General features: G+C 36.0%; 1 protein-coding gene across 7 annotated transcripts in view; it reads right to left on the reverse strand.

The window, feature by feature from the left end:
• The window catches only part of ARHGAP32 (Rho GTPase activating protein 32), a 320124-nt gene that overhangs the window by 219110 nt on the left and 84328 nt on the right, over nucleotides 1–16686 (reverse strand). Inside the window, exon 1 of one of the 7 annotated variants that reach the window (XM_023645125.2) lies at nucleotides 3096–3731. The exons of 5 other annotated variants lie outside the window; for them this stretch is intronic. In XM_023645125.2, the coding sequence (XP_023500893.1) occupies nucleotides 3096–3211 (116 nt within the window). In that variant the 5' untranslated portion in view covers nucleotides 3212–3731. Of the gene's footprint in view, nucleotides 1–3095; nucleotides 3732–16686 lie in introns of those variants that run through there. One more of the 7 variants, XM_023645124.2, reaches the window with a different exon arrangement.

Consider the following 16686-nt stretch of genomic DNA (forward strand, 5'->3'; position numbering starts at 1 on the left):
TTTCTGTCTTATATTCCCCTTCTTATATTCTGATGGGTTCTTCTAATGATCACTAAGGACTCTAAGGATCCCCACATATTTTACCATAGTGATATGATAGACATTAACTTCACCCTACAAATCAGAAATCAGAAAATGACAGATTTGTGAGTCAGTGGTAGACAAGTCTGAACTATTACCATGAAGGAGATTGGGCAACTTTCCACAGTGCTAGAACGTAAGAAAAAGCATCGTTTCCTCCAACCAAGTCCAAAAATAAATGCTCTTCCAAAAGCTACTGGACAAACATAATGCCCGTGTGAGTACTTCCTCTTAAAGCAGACGACAGCTGGAAGCACCAGAACCTACACTCCAGGTGCTGTATGACTCTACCCCTCGCAGCCACTGTGCCTCAGACAACACAACGTTATTCTTGTAAGATTGAATTTAAAACCTAGCTTAGAAGCTATTCAGAGAAAAAGGAAAGCACAGAATCTTTTGCCCTCCTTGTGTGTATACAGTGTGTGTATGTATGTGTTTATGAATGGAAATTAACTAGAATGTAACCAATAACGACAGCTTGGTTTAAAGCATATTAGCATAGACTGTAAAGTAACACATGAAGGCTTTTCTGAATATTTTTTAATTAAGTTGATTTTACAAAAACCACCCTCATATGCAACACTGAATCTACTATTTGCTTCTCCCAAGGTTACAGCTGCAACTCCTACTATCTACCCTTCACCTTCGACACCCACACACACATTTTTCTGCTGGGCATTTCCGCTGGAACACAGCCTGAGTGTTGGGAAAGCACGCTGCTGCCACATTTCCTCATGTCTCACTGCTGAAGAGCTGAGAAACACCACATAAAATGTGGCCTTACCCTGATCTCTTGGGGAACTTATAAATAAAATAAGGTCAAATCTCAAAGACATATTTGGTTTGGGCGAGCCATGATGATATTCAGATATGAAATGACACTGTAAACAGGACAAATGCCCTATGGTCTCATGGTTCCCTAAAACAACGCGTACACTAGTTCAGTTTCTCAGGATGAAAATGCTGTCAGAGTCCTGAGGAAAAGAAAAGCTCAATCTTACACAGATTTGCTTTTATTTTTTTTAATTTACTTTTTTATTGAAGTCACACTAGTTTATAATATTATATAAATTTCAGATACACATCATATTTCGACATCTGTATAGACTATATTGTGCTCACCACCAAAAGTCCAGTTTCTATCTGTCACTGTACACATGTGCCCCTTTACCTCTTTCATCCCCCCTCCAGGCCCCGTCCCCTCTGGTAACCACCAATCTATTCTCTGTATCTACGTGTGTGTTTGTTGTTGTTTTTTACCCCCCACAGATTTACTTTTAAATTTAACTGTCAAAAGAAACCCAGGAGCCATTCCCATGGCCTGAGCGGTTAAAGTTCCACATGCTCTACTTTGGCGGCCCAGGTCTGCAGGTTCAGATCTCTGATGCGGACCTAACTCCACTCATCAGGCATGCTGTGGAGGCATCCCACACACAAAGCAGAGGAAGACTAACACAGATGTGAGCTCAGGGCTAATCTTCCTCCAGCAAAAAAAAAGAGGAAGACTAGCCATGGACGTTAGCTCAGGGTGAACCTTCCTCACCAAAAAAAAAAAGAAAAGAAAAAGAAAATCCCAGACAGGTTCCTGGTGCCTAACATGAAAATCAAGGATCATAGTACCAAATCTATTACAACAAAGTCTAGGTTGTTTCTTCCTTTAACAAATACCCCAAAATAACTTCCAGAATTTTAATACCAGGTCAAACAGTTTTAACAAACAAAATAAATACTTTATTCCTACTAATTGTTCATGAGACACTGACAATATTAAAAACTAGGGAATACATGTAATATCAGCATACTGTGGGAGAAAAGCGGGTTACTCAAATAAGAAAAGCTAAGTAAAATTACAGAGAGAATGAGAGTTAAATTTCATATGCTAACAGCTCATTTTCATACTTTGAACATTAAATTATTCTTTAAAATTTAAAACATATTTCTTATTCATTCTAACCACTGATTAGCAAATTTAGTGTGGGTTATCAAGAGTTCCTAATATTCAATCTCTTCTGTCACTTAACCTAGACTTTAAAAATAAAATCTGTGGATAAAGGAATCCTTTAACTTAAGAAAGAGAGATATTCTTTTTGAAAATTAAACATAAAGACAGGATCTGATGAAAATAATGGTACGTTCACCTACCCAAGTACTCATAGGTAAAATTAGAAAAGATGTTTAATTGCCCATGTGGGTGGCAGTGATAATATGTAGTACAAAAATGTCTTCAAGAGATTTTTTTAATGCCTCCTAAAGAATTAATTTGCTAACCCTGTTTGGGAAAAAAAGCCAGAATAAAGCCTCCTAAGATCTGTAACAATACAAGAGAATTACTAAACAAATGGCAGTTCCCACAAAGCTGGGTAAGCCCTCCTTCTCCACCGATGCCACTCAACTCTGAGAGCTGCTGAAGCAGGAGGCATTCTCTAAAAGCTTCAATTATAAAGTTAAAACTAGGGATTGAAACCCAAGAAACATGGGCAAGGGGAGTGAGACAGGTCAGAGACAAGAGTAAAGATCAAAGCCATGAAATTATTCATTTGTACTTAATCAAAATGTTTCAGACACATGAATAAGGCAATAAAAGCAGCCATACACACACACACACACAAACACAAACATATTCCACGAAAAAGATGAAAAAAAACCTATTATATTCAAATTCAGATCAAATCTACTAGCTATAAATCAGATACAGTAAATGGTAGTAGTTCATATGAGTCTCTACTTGAAATTCCTGAAATGCTACTACAAAACCTGTCGAACACCTTCTCTTCCTGGCATTTTAACAAGTCATTTAAAATGCATTTACAAGCTCAGGGCAAGTTGTGGAATGAAGAATGCTATATACAACTAGAAATCTGTCCTCTTCAGCTCCAAATCTTTCCCCAGAGAAAAGAAAGTCTTACTGGAAAAGAGACTAAAACACAGAGGATGGGAGGCAGGTGGGGCGCAGGTGGAGGGGGTGGACAGTGGGACAAAGGTGAGGGAAAGAGAACTGCAAATTCCATAATTACCTGAAATTTTCTTCACTTTCTCCCTCTTCACTGTCAATCACCTGGGTTATAACTTCAGAATCCAACCAAAACACACTGTCATCCTCCGAAGTGCTACTCTCACTTTCAGTCTCCATCTTGTGCTCAAAAAATGTAAACCTCAAGGCATGGAATAAAGAACACCAATCTTCAGGTTGTTCAGCTCTATTTAAGAGCACTCAGGTGTGTGGCTGACGCACAATGATGTGTGATCATGCTGGGCCACAGTCTATTCCGTGCTCGTTTAATTACAGTCAGAGTGAAGACAGGAAATCGCATACAGCATACGCACTGCGTCAGGCTGCTACACCTGTGACACCTGGAACCCTCCCACTGCCACAGGATCTGTGACCTACATAACAAAAACAGAACCCAAATGAAGGTGATTTTTCACTAATTATCATTTATTGGATAACTATTTTTCTCTTCACAAAGTTTCCAGTTAATAAGTTGAAAGTAGATGTTTTCAAAATGCAGGCTTTTCTTATTTATATTCTTTTGCTATCTCAGACTTAAGAAAGGTAAACAGAAAACTGGAAAGGATACAACATACGTCAAGGTCTCCCGGGCCAAGCACAATGAGAGGCACAGTTACAGATCGCACAACTAGTTAAGAAGGATCACAGTTTACAGAGAAGATAAGCATGGTCTAGGGACCCGCCCAACTTCATGCCTCCTAACACCACACCCACCTTTCCTTCCCCTCAGTAATAACTGCCATATACACCTTTGCTCGGGTATCCAAAGTGGGACATCACATGGCTTCTTAAAGAAAAAAAGTAAGTATCTAAGTTAAAAGATGCTCACAATTACATCAAATAAAAGCGAGCAACAGTTTTACACATTATTTAAACTGCAGACGCCCGTAGCACCCATCAAACAACTTGCGGGGAATGAGTGAAAAGTACAGCATCTCTAACACCGGCAACAACACAACTGTTATCTAGAAAACAGCCGCGTTGGTACCAACCAGCAGATACTCATGGGTATCTGCCTTCTACTGAGTAGTAAGAAACTGCCGAGCCTTGATTTTCTATTACATCTGAGCAGAAAAAATTTTTAAAGGCATCCAGTGGGATACCCTTGCATTTTCATATTTGAAAATAAGGAAAATGAGCCCTGTAGACTACTTTGTTCATTCAATGCCTTTTTCCTTTCTATAAAACTACAACTGACACAATGTGCTACTGTTTTAATTTTGCTGCTTCAAAAATGTATAAAATTTTAATGTACTGACTGTAGTCATTAAATGTATTCCTGCTAGAAACCAAAATTTGTCAAGCCTGGGAATAAACTTAGAAAATAAACTGTGCTTGATAGCGCTAATCTGGAAAAACTCCTGAACAATTTACACAGAGAGATCTTTCAAACTAGTCTAATAATTTCCACTCAAGACAAATCCATAGCAAAGTGTGGCCAGGATAATCACAAAAAAACTAAAGGATTATTGAGATCTCCCTATGCCATAAATCGCCTATCATCTTCCAAAGACTCTGAAGAGATGAAACTAAATTTAATCCCTTCCTCACTCCATCCATTAAAATATATTCCCAATGGATCAAAGATTTAAACATAAAAATACAACCATAAAAGAAAATCACAGGAAAGCTTTATCATCTCACAGGGGAAAAGTTCTTTCTAAGTCTAAGTTTAAGAAGCCCTATAACCATAAAAGACTGATACATTTTACTACATACAAATTTTAAAATCTTCCCTAACCAAAAATTTTTTTTTAATTATGAGCAAAATCAAACGTAAATAATTGAGAAAAAATATTTAGAACATATCACAATGGATTAATTTCCTCAGTATATAAAGAGCTCCCACAAATCTTTAAGACCTAACAACCCAAAAGATAAATAGACAGAGATCATAAACAGAATAGTAATAGAAAAATACAAAAGAATCTTAAAACACAATAAGAAAGTATTTAATTTCACTCAGAAATGTAAAAAACCACAATAAGATGCCTTTTTTAATCTACCAGGCAAAGATTTAAAAAGTTTTTAACAAACCATTTAGAAGATGTGGGAAAATAAACACACACTGTTGGTGGGAGTATAAATTGCTATAATCTCTGTGCAAGGCAATTTGGTAAAATCTACCAAAATTCAAAATGCACATCTTTCTAGCCAAGCAATTCCCCTTCTAGGAAATTATCTTATTTTCACGCATGGAAATAAGAGATGAACAGGAATATTCATTGTAGTAAACTTTATAATATCAAAATAGAATAGCAAAAACATCCTAACTTGCTCATTAACAGAAAACTAGATGATTAAATTATGGGATATCCAGAGAATGGAATGCTAATGAGAAACACAAGTATGCCCTATTGGTCATGATTTGGAACAAACTGTAAGGCACACTGTTAAGGCAAAGAAGAAAGAGGTAGAGGTGTGTAACAGTACACATGATATGCTGCCATTCACGTTTTCAAAGAAGGGGAAGAAGAAACATGTGACTACAAATGTGCAGAATAGCTACTGGAGGACAGCACCAGTGCCAGCCGTTGTCTCCAAGGGGAAGAGTAGCTGGAGAAGAGGAATGATGGGGAAACAAGTTTTCACTATAACATGTGCACATAACCCTCACAGAAAAAATAACTAATTTTAAATATAATTTTTGTATCCCTCAGTAAACGATTGGACTTTTAAATATTATTTTAAGTAGCTAGCTCTTCTTTTTCTTCTAAACAATTCCAACTGCTTTCCTGTGTTTTCATGAATCCTGTTTACTTCCTTTTAATCACCTCTTTTGCTCTTTCATTCTCCTGGTTGATTTACTTCCTCAAGCCCTTTCAAACATGAAAAAGTGCACTGTAAGCAGTATTTTTACACAGAATACTGTGAGCAGCCTGACTAATATCAGATCACTCAGGAGCTCTCCTTTTCCAGTCCTGCGCCACTTGCGAATGCTCCCTCACTGACACCCGGCTGCAGTGAGAGCCTGCCATCCTACCAACCCGACCCACACACCACGCGGCTCTTTCAAGACTCATCCTCACAGTTTTGACTGTGCCATCACAAGTTTTAAAAAACATCTTTATGGCTGGCCTTATGGTTGAGTGGTTAAGTTCCCCTGCTCCACTTCGGCGGCCCGGGGTTTCACTGGTTCGGATCCTGGGCACGGACATGGCACCGCTCATCAGGCCATGCTGAGGTGGCATCCCACATGCCACAGCCAGAAGGACCTACAACTAGAATATACAATTATGTACTGGGGGGTTTTGGGGAAAGAAGAAGAAAAAGAAAATTGGAAACAGATGCTAGCTCAGGTGCCAATCTTTCTTAAAAAAAAAAGTCTTTAACTTCAAAATCAACATGTGTTCTGTTTTCTGTTCCCTTCTTCAGGAGCTAATGAAGATATAGCAGAAATAAAAGGTAACGAAAAGCAGGGAGGCGGGAAAGGAGCAAGCAGAGTCAATCCGCAAGGCTCCCAGAGATGGAGCGCGACTCCATATTCCTGAAGACCCCATGACTGCCTCACTCCTGACCAGGCGTCACTGCCCCAACAAGCTTTCATAGAGCCCAAGTCGCGGACCTGAACCGCAGGAGTCACCACCGTCAGTGGTTTAGAACTAGTTGATTCCTCATCTTCTACTGACCAACAGGCGAGGAGGCTGAGGGAAAGGGAAGTTCCTAATCCCACTGCAGCAAGGGAAGAAGCATTCTTAGAAGCAGTTAAAATCCCAAATCAGAACGTATTTCCTTTTCAAGAGAAATATTTTAAAAGTGGCTTATTTTTCTAGTAGCAGTAGTAAATTAGTAATAATAATATCAAATAATAGATTCTGAGCACTTACTTCATGTGTCAAGCATTGTGCTACAGCCCTAACATAATTAATTATAATTAATTACATAATTCTCACAACCATCTTATGAGGCAGGAGCTATTATGATCCTCACGTTACAGGTGAACTGAGGCTTAGCATAATAACTTGTCCAGGGTTACTGAGCTCACAAGATTGCATTAGATACTTTTTAAAAATCAACCTAAAATCTAACCACCATCTAAAACGCTATTTCTATGGGAAGAATGTGGTTTTCATTTTGGTCCACATTCAGCTCATTAGCCTGGCCCTCTCTGATCTGTTTTGTTTTATCGCTTTTTTCTTTTTCGGGGGAAGGGCAGTGATACTGCTGGCCTACACTCTTTTCTGTACACCATCCCCCACATATTTGGGTTGACTACCAAGGAGGGGTGCAGGCAGATCACACAGCAAAATAGCAGCAAAGCAGGTCTCCATTCTCTCATTTCAGCGCTCCTTTTCCCACAACATAATGTCAGAAGTGTTTTCATCAAATCTGTTCAAAATAGCTCATGGCACATAGCCAAGAGGTCAATAAATATTTCCTGAATTGGGCACCAAACTTTGTCCACAGAATGCTTCACAAGTATGACTCTAAATATAGATATACTAGACTCGTCAGAAAATTACATATTCTAAACATGAATAGCATATGTCTAAGCGTAATATATATATGTGTATCAAATAATTGTATTAGAAAGAAAAATTAAGCAAGAATGCTTCTAAAATATTTCCAATGACTGAAGATTTTCCTCCAAATGTAAAAAGCAAAATATATACAATGTACAAATATCATCCATCATTAACCATTCTTATACTACCTATGCATTCATTCTAAATGTTAGGTGATTTATATCTTTAAATTGTTTTTCTAACCACCATCTTTATAGGCATTTCCTACAATGAAATGATTAACTTCAAAAGAACAACTATTTCCTTCCTTATTACAGAATACTCATGTATTCTGGATCATCAAATATAGATATTTGCTTCAGTTCACAAATATATCTAAAGGGTAAACAATTATGCACACTTTATTTCATTAAAATTTAAGTAAAATCAATTTATTTTACTTAAACCTTTAAACACAACAGAAGAGGTCTACTTGGCTAGAAAATGGAACATTTCATGTTAGATTAGATTGTGCTTCATTAAAAGCATATTCAACGGGAGATCTAACATTGAACTGTCCAAAGAAGCTAAATGAAATTTTTAAAAAATGGCTATCTTAACAAAATCCCTATAACAAGAATAAATGCATTAAAAATATATATGTTTCATTTCAAAAAGCTATGCATAAAGCCAGGAACAAAAACAGTTTTCAATAGAAACAGAAGTGTTTTGATATCAAACGCACATGGGCTCAAATTTTGATGATGACATTTATAAATAGTGTGGTCTGGGGCAAGTAACAATTTTTAAATTGAGTTTCAATTTAGTAATCCCCAAAAGAGGAATAATAACCTTGTAACGTCAATGTATGGATGAGAAATAATGCATGTAATGAAACAATCATATTGCAGAATATAGGTAAGAGCCTCTGTAAATGACAGCCATCATCCTCATCATCACTGAAGCCACAAAAGATTTTTATTGCTGTGATTACATAAAAATTGAGAAATAAAATAGTAGTAATCTAATAAATAAAAGGAAACAGGTCTCAACCAAGTTAGGGGGTGGTTTTCTAATTATTTAAATCCCTTTCATGAATGTGAAGGATGGTAATCAAAAATTAGAATAGAAAGCTCATATTCTCCCCTCATCACATTAAAAAGGATTACAAAGTGCGTGCATATAAAATTAGATCATAAGATAATTCAGCATGACATTTCCAATCTTCTTCGTAAGCGATATTTAGTGGAAATTTCACAAGTATATGAATAAGCTCCCCCCAAATTCAACTGAAATGGTTTACTGCTTTTAAATTAAATTTTGTATCTTTAGTGAAATAAGCAAAGACTAAAAGCATACTTTCTGGTATTCAAGTTTTAAAAATGTGTACTGTCTATTATAAATGTATAAAACCGCTTTCAGGAAATACATAATCTCAGGCTATGCTTTCACTGGATCACTACCTACCGTCAAGTGTTACACATTCTAGAATCATCATCTCATGTAAATAGTGGTTGAAGAAAAACTCTATGACAGTCTACCTCACTGGACTCCCTCGACAGCATCCAACCACTGTGATATCAGTAACTGCAAAAAAATTTTAAAACACTAATAGAGTATGATTCCATTACTATAAGAAAAATAGTATTTTTCAATATACACACATAGAAAAAAGCTTGGAAAACTAAATAAAAATACTGTAGATAATTTTTATTTCCATCTTTAAATTTACCCATATTTTTAACATAAAAATGTATTAGCTGTTTCATTTTTTAGTTTCAAAGAAATTAACTGCATGAGTTAAAAGATCCACTCCACACCTTCTTCTCTTGAATAGCTGAATGCTAAATTTTACTATCTCATATACCATAGAAATCAGTGATAAATGTTTACTGAATAAATACATGAGTGAATTAATGATAAATTTAGGTCCCAAGCATCAGGACTATAAGTTCAAAAATAAATAAAGGCAACACTGCTATACAGACGAAGTCAATCTAAAATGAAGAATAAAAACAAGAAAAACAGCAAATGAGAAAAGCAAAAATAAGCATCCCGACTACAGAACTAAAAAAACCTAAACAGAGATTCTTTATATATCAGGATCTCAGAATCATGAAATAAACTTATATATCACGAGTTAATATGCATTTAATCCCAACTCTATGTATTTCCCATCCCAACCTATGAAGAACCAAAATCCACCGTATCTGCCGCCCATTAGTAAAGAAATTAATGCCCATACGCTGTCCGTAAGTGCAAAGACCGCATCTACTGCCTGTCAGATTCATAAACCACATCACTTGGCTTCACTGTTCCCCTTTTCAAACACTCACAACATCCAACCCAGGGATACTCTGTTCCAACACTCAAGAACTCAAGGTGCTCTTGTGCAAGGAAAAAAACAAAAGCCATGGAATCAACATCAATATATTTCACCAAATGAAATGAGTTAGAGGCTGCCCTGGACACACAGAACGAGCGAGCTGTATTAACTTCAGCACCCCATTTGCTGACTCAATAAATAACAAAACAAATCAGAATCTAGAGATCTCAGGAAATCCTCACTGGCTAAGCAACCACTTCATTAGTCTAGGGACTACTCATTTTTGCTTTCAATCTACAGATAAAATAAACTATATAATCCTTGACAAATAAAGGTAAAGTCTGAAACAAGTTATAACTCTTCTAGCAACAAGTTAAAGGCCGCTAAAATACACTATCTACATGTAGTGGTTAAATGAAAACGAGTAAAAAGTAACAAATAAAACTTAATAAAATCAATCATCTTTTTAAATGACCACTTGATAGTAAAACAGTCTTCATATCTGAGGGAACCTATAAGACTGCAGGAAGGAAGCGGACTACAGTTAGTGAACAGAAAAGTATGGCGTTGAAAATTAAGAATTAATTACGCCACAACTGATTGAGTAAAAGGTCTTGTAAAGATAATGAAGGTGGAGCATCCTTCCATATGATATTGAATTAAAGGAAATATTTCCTGCAGTGGAATTCGGACTGAACACGCCGTAGTCAGTGAGCAAGAAGCCTGCACTACTCCTACAAACGTAAGGCCCAAGAGAAGTGTGGTCTTGAGAGAAACTGAGCAGCCACGCAGTACTTCTGCTTACCACTGAGAACGGGACCTCTTCCTAACGCTAATGGTCCTGCAAAGAAAAGTGCTAAGTGTAAACTTAATAAATAATAATCAGGGGAGACAGCTCATGATCTAACTAGACTCTGACTCACGGAAGGCCTGGGGAGGTCTGGGGGCGACTAGGATGAAATCACTAGGGGGAAAAATTAGAGCTGTGCAAAAGAAAAAAAAAGGTACTAAGTACTAGGCCCAGGGTATTGCATAAACTTATTAAAGCTTCTCTCACCAAACTAACTGAAAAAATGCCAATAAATCAAGTGTCTTCAATCTACTGTTTTACCTACTGGTGTCCTTCCCTGGGGAGGTCACTCTACTGTATGTTGTTTGAAACTGAAGTGATTTTAGCTGCCTGCTACTTAGCTTATCCTGTCTGTTCCCCCGCTATTACCCAGGAAAGGATGGCAAGAGTAAAAGTGGGAGTGAACAATAACTAGTTAAAGTATTAGAGAACATTTCACTACTTATAAAATCACAAGTATTTTTCTCAAATCACAATCATTCTATCCTCAAACAATAGAAGCTAAACCCATACGACTGAACGTCAATCTGAGATGTATTACTCTAATTTAAAAGAAGTAGACTTCAACTCTCAGTATCAGTAATTCTTCAATTTTATTTTCCTAGAAAGGAGAATTAAGTTGCTACCTGCTTATTTAAATTTATTTCACAGGCCAGCCCCAGTGGCCTAGTGGTTAAGTTCGGCGCATTCCACTCTGGTAACCCAGGTTTGGTTCCCGGGCACAGACCTACACCACTCATCTGTCAGTGGCCATGCTGTGGTGGCAGCTCACATACGAAAGGAGGAAGACTGGCAGCAGATGTTAGCTCGGGAAGAATCTTCCTCAGCAAAAAATAAATAAATAAATACATATCAGTTAACAGGCATTTTTCCCATTACCCTTTGTTACAGAAATCTGTTCTGGTAAATTTTATTGATTACAAAAATAATAACAAAATGAATCTTTTGAAGAGTAAAATGTAATAGGTAAAAAGAACTTAATATAGGTAGCTCTTTAAAGGATACACAGGTTCATATTTAAATTTGAATGGTAAATTAAGAATTGAATATCTGCCTGTTTCTGATTTTGCTGGAACCTCATGTTAATACTATTATCTGCGGTGCTTTATATCTGATGTTTTCAAAAGATACAATGAATGCAATGCACATTTTATGATCTCTCAAATAGTTCTTGCAAAACAATGAAACTGTTTTTTAAAAGTCAATTCGGAATCATTACTATTTCCTTGTGGTAAGATAGGCATGTTTAGAAACTGAACTAACTTGTTACTTACTGACATGCAATTCATTAAGCTACTGTTTCACTATTATAAACAGAATTCCAGTTAAAAATCCACAACAATTGAAAACAACACTACTACTTTTGTGGATCCATGGTTTCCATTTTAGAAGTAAGGTTGGACTTCTTTTTTCACTTACTGAAGCTCAGAATATGATTCATATTCCTTCCACGCACTTATTACTTATGTGAACTCAAGTAATTTACTTAAGATTTCTGAAGTTCAATCTCCTCATCTGAACAGAATAACCATGCCCAATCATTCCTCAATCAAAGTGATTAGATTAAACAGTATATTAAGTACCTACATAACACAACATTAGTAAATAATAGGTGCTAAAAAATGGAAAGTATAATAAAAGAAAGATTTTTCATGAATCTAGGTTTTGGAGTTACTAAAAAATGTTAAACTCCTTTAGAAGAGGAATCAAAATTCTTATAAGGACTGTTTTTCAAATTACTGAATTATCATTATCTCACCTAAAGAGATGAATTAATACATAATTCTTTAATATCACAATTATCCAGTCAGTGTACAAAGTTTTCCAAATGTCACGAACATTTTTTTAACAGTTGGTTTGTTTGAATGAGAAAGTCCACACATGATATCTTAGTTAACAGGTCTCTTAAGTCTCATGATTTAAGGATTCCTTCTCCTCCCTTTTTTGGTCAAAGATTTGTTAAAGAAACCAAGTCCTATATAATTTCTAACATTCTGGATCTTGCTGATTACATCCCAACAGTATTGTTCTATAAGTTTCTCTGTCTCTCATAGCTTTTTTACAGGCATTAGTTCTTAAAAGTTTTATTGAATGCTTTAGTTTGATGTTTTCTGCCTTATCTACCAGCCTTCCCAAACAAATATTAATCAAAGGAACAGCAAAATGGTAAGATGGTAGAAAACACAAAGACAAAAGTAACAAAAGGGCCATAGACAATATATTCTTGCAATGATTTTAACCAGGTATAATGGGGGCAGCTATCTAAAGTACAGCACATTAAGAGGTTCCAAGTATTGTTTGACTTCTGACCTAAATGGGCTCTTGCATCCACTACTGCCATCTATGCCATTTCTACGTCCTCCTACATAATCTACTAAGAACAATGGCAATACCTGCACACACCTGAACAATCTATGACTAATACTAAGACTCTACCCAGGCAGTTTGCCACTAATTAGCTCCTACCATTTTAGAAGGACAACATAAAAGCTGCATGAACTATGGAATATTCTTAAAGTAGACGACAGAAACATAACCACTCCTATTTGGGCAGAAAGAAGGAACAATCAATATCTTGGAATAAATTATCAATTCAGTGAAAACAACTGAAATGCAGGAATATCCCATTCTAGTATACTAAACTTAGTTCACCAACTCTTAAACATTTGAAAATAAATGATTAGCAGGAATCACGAGGTCAAAGATTTACTTGTAACAGGCTGCCTATCTAAGAAAACAGATTCATGGCATAATGTAACACAGAGGGATACACTAATAAACCTTCATGAGCTTGGAAATCCAACAAGTTAGTACCAGGTAACACAGATTTACCAAGGAGAATTTGACAATCTCCTCCCAGTTCCCCAAAAAAATGCTCTTACTATTTCGTCAGTGTCAGAATCTCTAAGTCAAAGAATAGTTAAAACAGTAAAAGATTCTACAAATATCAACTATATCCACAAGCTAACAAGTTCTTAAGTGAACAAATGGAAAAGACAATTCATCATGCTCTGGTTTTTCTGCTAGCATCAAACAACTAGCCAGGGATTACCATCCATTACGTCATTTTCAAATATAAAATACAAAATAGATACCAGCACAATAAAAATATCAACTTAGACTAGCACAGCAATTTACTATTTTCAAGGAACTCTGAGATATTTCAAAGCAAATGACAAGCGACAAAGAGAAATTAAACCAAGGAAAGGATATGAATTTTACCTCTAAAATACAGATTTTAGGGAACAAAACTTTTAAAAGCAGAAAAAGCACTGAGAATTGAATTCACTTTAATATTTCAATAAACAACATAGTCTAACATTAAAAAGCTTAATAATAAAAACAGGTGATAGACATTTCAGGAAACGGTATACAACAAGAAAGTATGGTCATTTACAGCATTGTTTTCCAAGGAAAACACTAGGGCTGTTGCTTCAAGTGTGGTTTTAAAACAGATTCTCAATCCTTTTTTCTGCCCCAAAATAGTTCAAGGATACGCACACACTCATTAGCAACAATGACTTATAACCTAGTTAGAGATTTATTTTGATTAACAGCAGTTTAAAAGCTGAATTATCTTTGAGAGTGTCAAGCCTGTTGGGCATTCAAAACTTAAAGTGAAAATTCTTTTAATTAGAATTTAATTTAGTTGAAATCAGCAGCACAAAAGAAGTTAGTTTTAAAGAGGGTTGGGGAGGGAGGAAAAGCTGAATAAAATGAAGTCTCTGGTCAGCAAAAGGCAATACGAGGACAAAAGGAGGCAGGCAAAAAGTAAACTTTGTATAATACCTTGATTCACTGATGAAACAGACATAAATCATTAACCAGAACATCTGGGAATATCAGTAAGGGTACCAATATCCTTCCCCATAACATTCTGGAAACAAAACCAAGGTGACAGAATGCTCAACTGCATGGACCTTGGTGGTGAATCAATATGGGGGTAATTCTTATGCTGTTATTAACATTTTTGTTAGACTACCATCTCTGAAACTAAAACATCTGCCTTACTGAATATCTGGCGCAGACGTCTATGATAACAAAGAAGAATTTGGCCAATAGCTACTTACTGCTGAAAAGAATGAAGGGCTAGAGAAATATCTGGTTAGAGAACACAAACAACATGAAAGAACTATTAGCACTTATGGAAATTTCAGATATTCGAATACTTTCAAAGTTAGAAGAAATCTTGAAGACCATCTATTCTGAATCAGCTGGTAAACTAAAGTCTAGAAATTCATGTTTCCTTTTACTATCTTATGATTATAAGGTAAATTTTCACACAGTATCTCATTTTAATTCTGATACCAACAAAAAGTTAGTGGTGTGATAAAGAAAACAACACTGTCCCTGTATTACAGATAGGGAGACTGAGGCTAGCCCAAGGTCACACAATTTATAAGTGTAATTACCTCTTAGGTTATCTGCGAAGGAACAGCTAAAATGTCTCCTCCACTAAGAAATTTTCGAATTATTCTCCAGTCCAAAGCATTCTCCTTTCTGCTTTCCTACATAACACTTTCAAAAACACTTTCAAAATACTTTCAAAAATACAAGAGAAACAGGCATAAAGAGGTTAACTGACTTGCCCAAGGACACGAGGGTGGAACTGGGAGTCTGACTCCAGAGATTATGCACTTAACCACTAACTTATTGCCCCAAAATGGCCACTAAGTATGATCTCTTCTGCTATAATACATTACTGTAACACGAATTTATGAGGTTGGTAAATAGGAGAATATGTCAATATGACTCAGATTATATATAACAATTTTTCCCACACATTAATGCTTTTGGCCAGATACAACCAGTTTAACACAAAGTTCACTACTATAAGAGAAATGTAGTAAAGTGCAGGGGATCACTGTACTGTGCATGATGCCCACTCATGCCACTTTGTTGCTAGTTCGATTAGGTCCCATACTAAGCCTTGGTAGGGCTTTTCCCACGGCACTTCCTCATTTTTGTACACTTTACCCTTGTCTCTATAATTTAGCAGTCTCAACCTTTCATCACACTCCTTGCTATCAAGCAACCAACACCTTTTCTTAAAGATAGAGTCCTCTATTTACTGCAATATTTGTTTACCTACTAACAATTTGACATATCTTTTGAACTGTGCTATTATTAGGACTGTTACTGCTTTTACCAGTGCTCTGGATACAAAGCTGCATACATTTTGAGTGATTTGTGGAACCCATCTTTACCAGATCTTTTATTTTTAGTGCATGATTTGTAAAACCACAAGATTTTTCAGAAATACATATATCACATCATAGCAGAAATAAATGTAGAAAAAATGATGTTTTAAAACCAGTATCAATATTTACTATGTACTCCTTTATGGCCAATCAGATCTTCCAAGTCTTACTACAGAATAAAATTGCTACCATCAAAAATCCTGGGCACATAACACAAGAGAACAGCTCTTAATTCCCTCTCATCTCAGTACCTTTCTGTGTAAACCAAAAGCCAGGAGTTCCTCAGAATGTATGTACAGAGAACTGAAAAAACATGCTAGGACTGGCTCCTAAACTTGACTGGGCAACACAATCACTTGAGAAGCTTAAAAAAAATACGAGTTCCCCCACCCCCACACAGATGTACTAGATTTCCAGAAACCAGATCCTAGAATCTGCATTTGAAGTTCTTCAGTTGATTCTATTTATCCAACAGCCTAGTTGTATAATGATCAAGTACTTATGTAAGAAAGAAACAAGCACAAAAATTAAGCCACAAAAATATGCTTTTACTTTCTGAAATGATCAATAATTCAAGTGAAATAAATAGCATTCCTTAAAGAAGAGTATTAAAATTGTATAAATGGCCATTGTTTAATGTTATTGGTCATAATAGTTTATAACATTGTGAAATTTCAGTTGTACATTATTATTTGTCAGTCACCATATATATATGTGGCTCTTTGCCCCTTTTGACAACCCCACAACCCCCTTCCCCTCTGGTAACCACTAAT

This window comes from Equus caballus, chromosome 7, assembly GCF_041296265.1.
Source record: "Equus caballus isolate H_3958 breed thoroughbred chromosome 7, TB-T2T, whole genome shotgun sequence".
NCBI classification, from domain to species: Eukaryota; Metazoa; Chordata; class Mammalia; order Perissodactyla; family Equidae; genus Equus; species Equus caballus.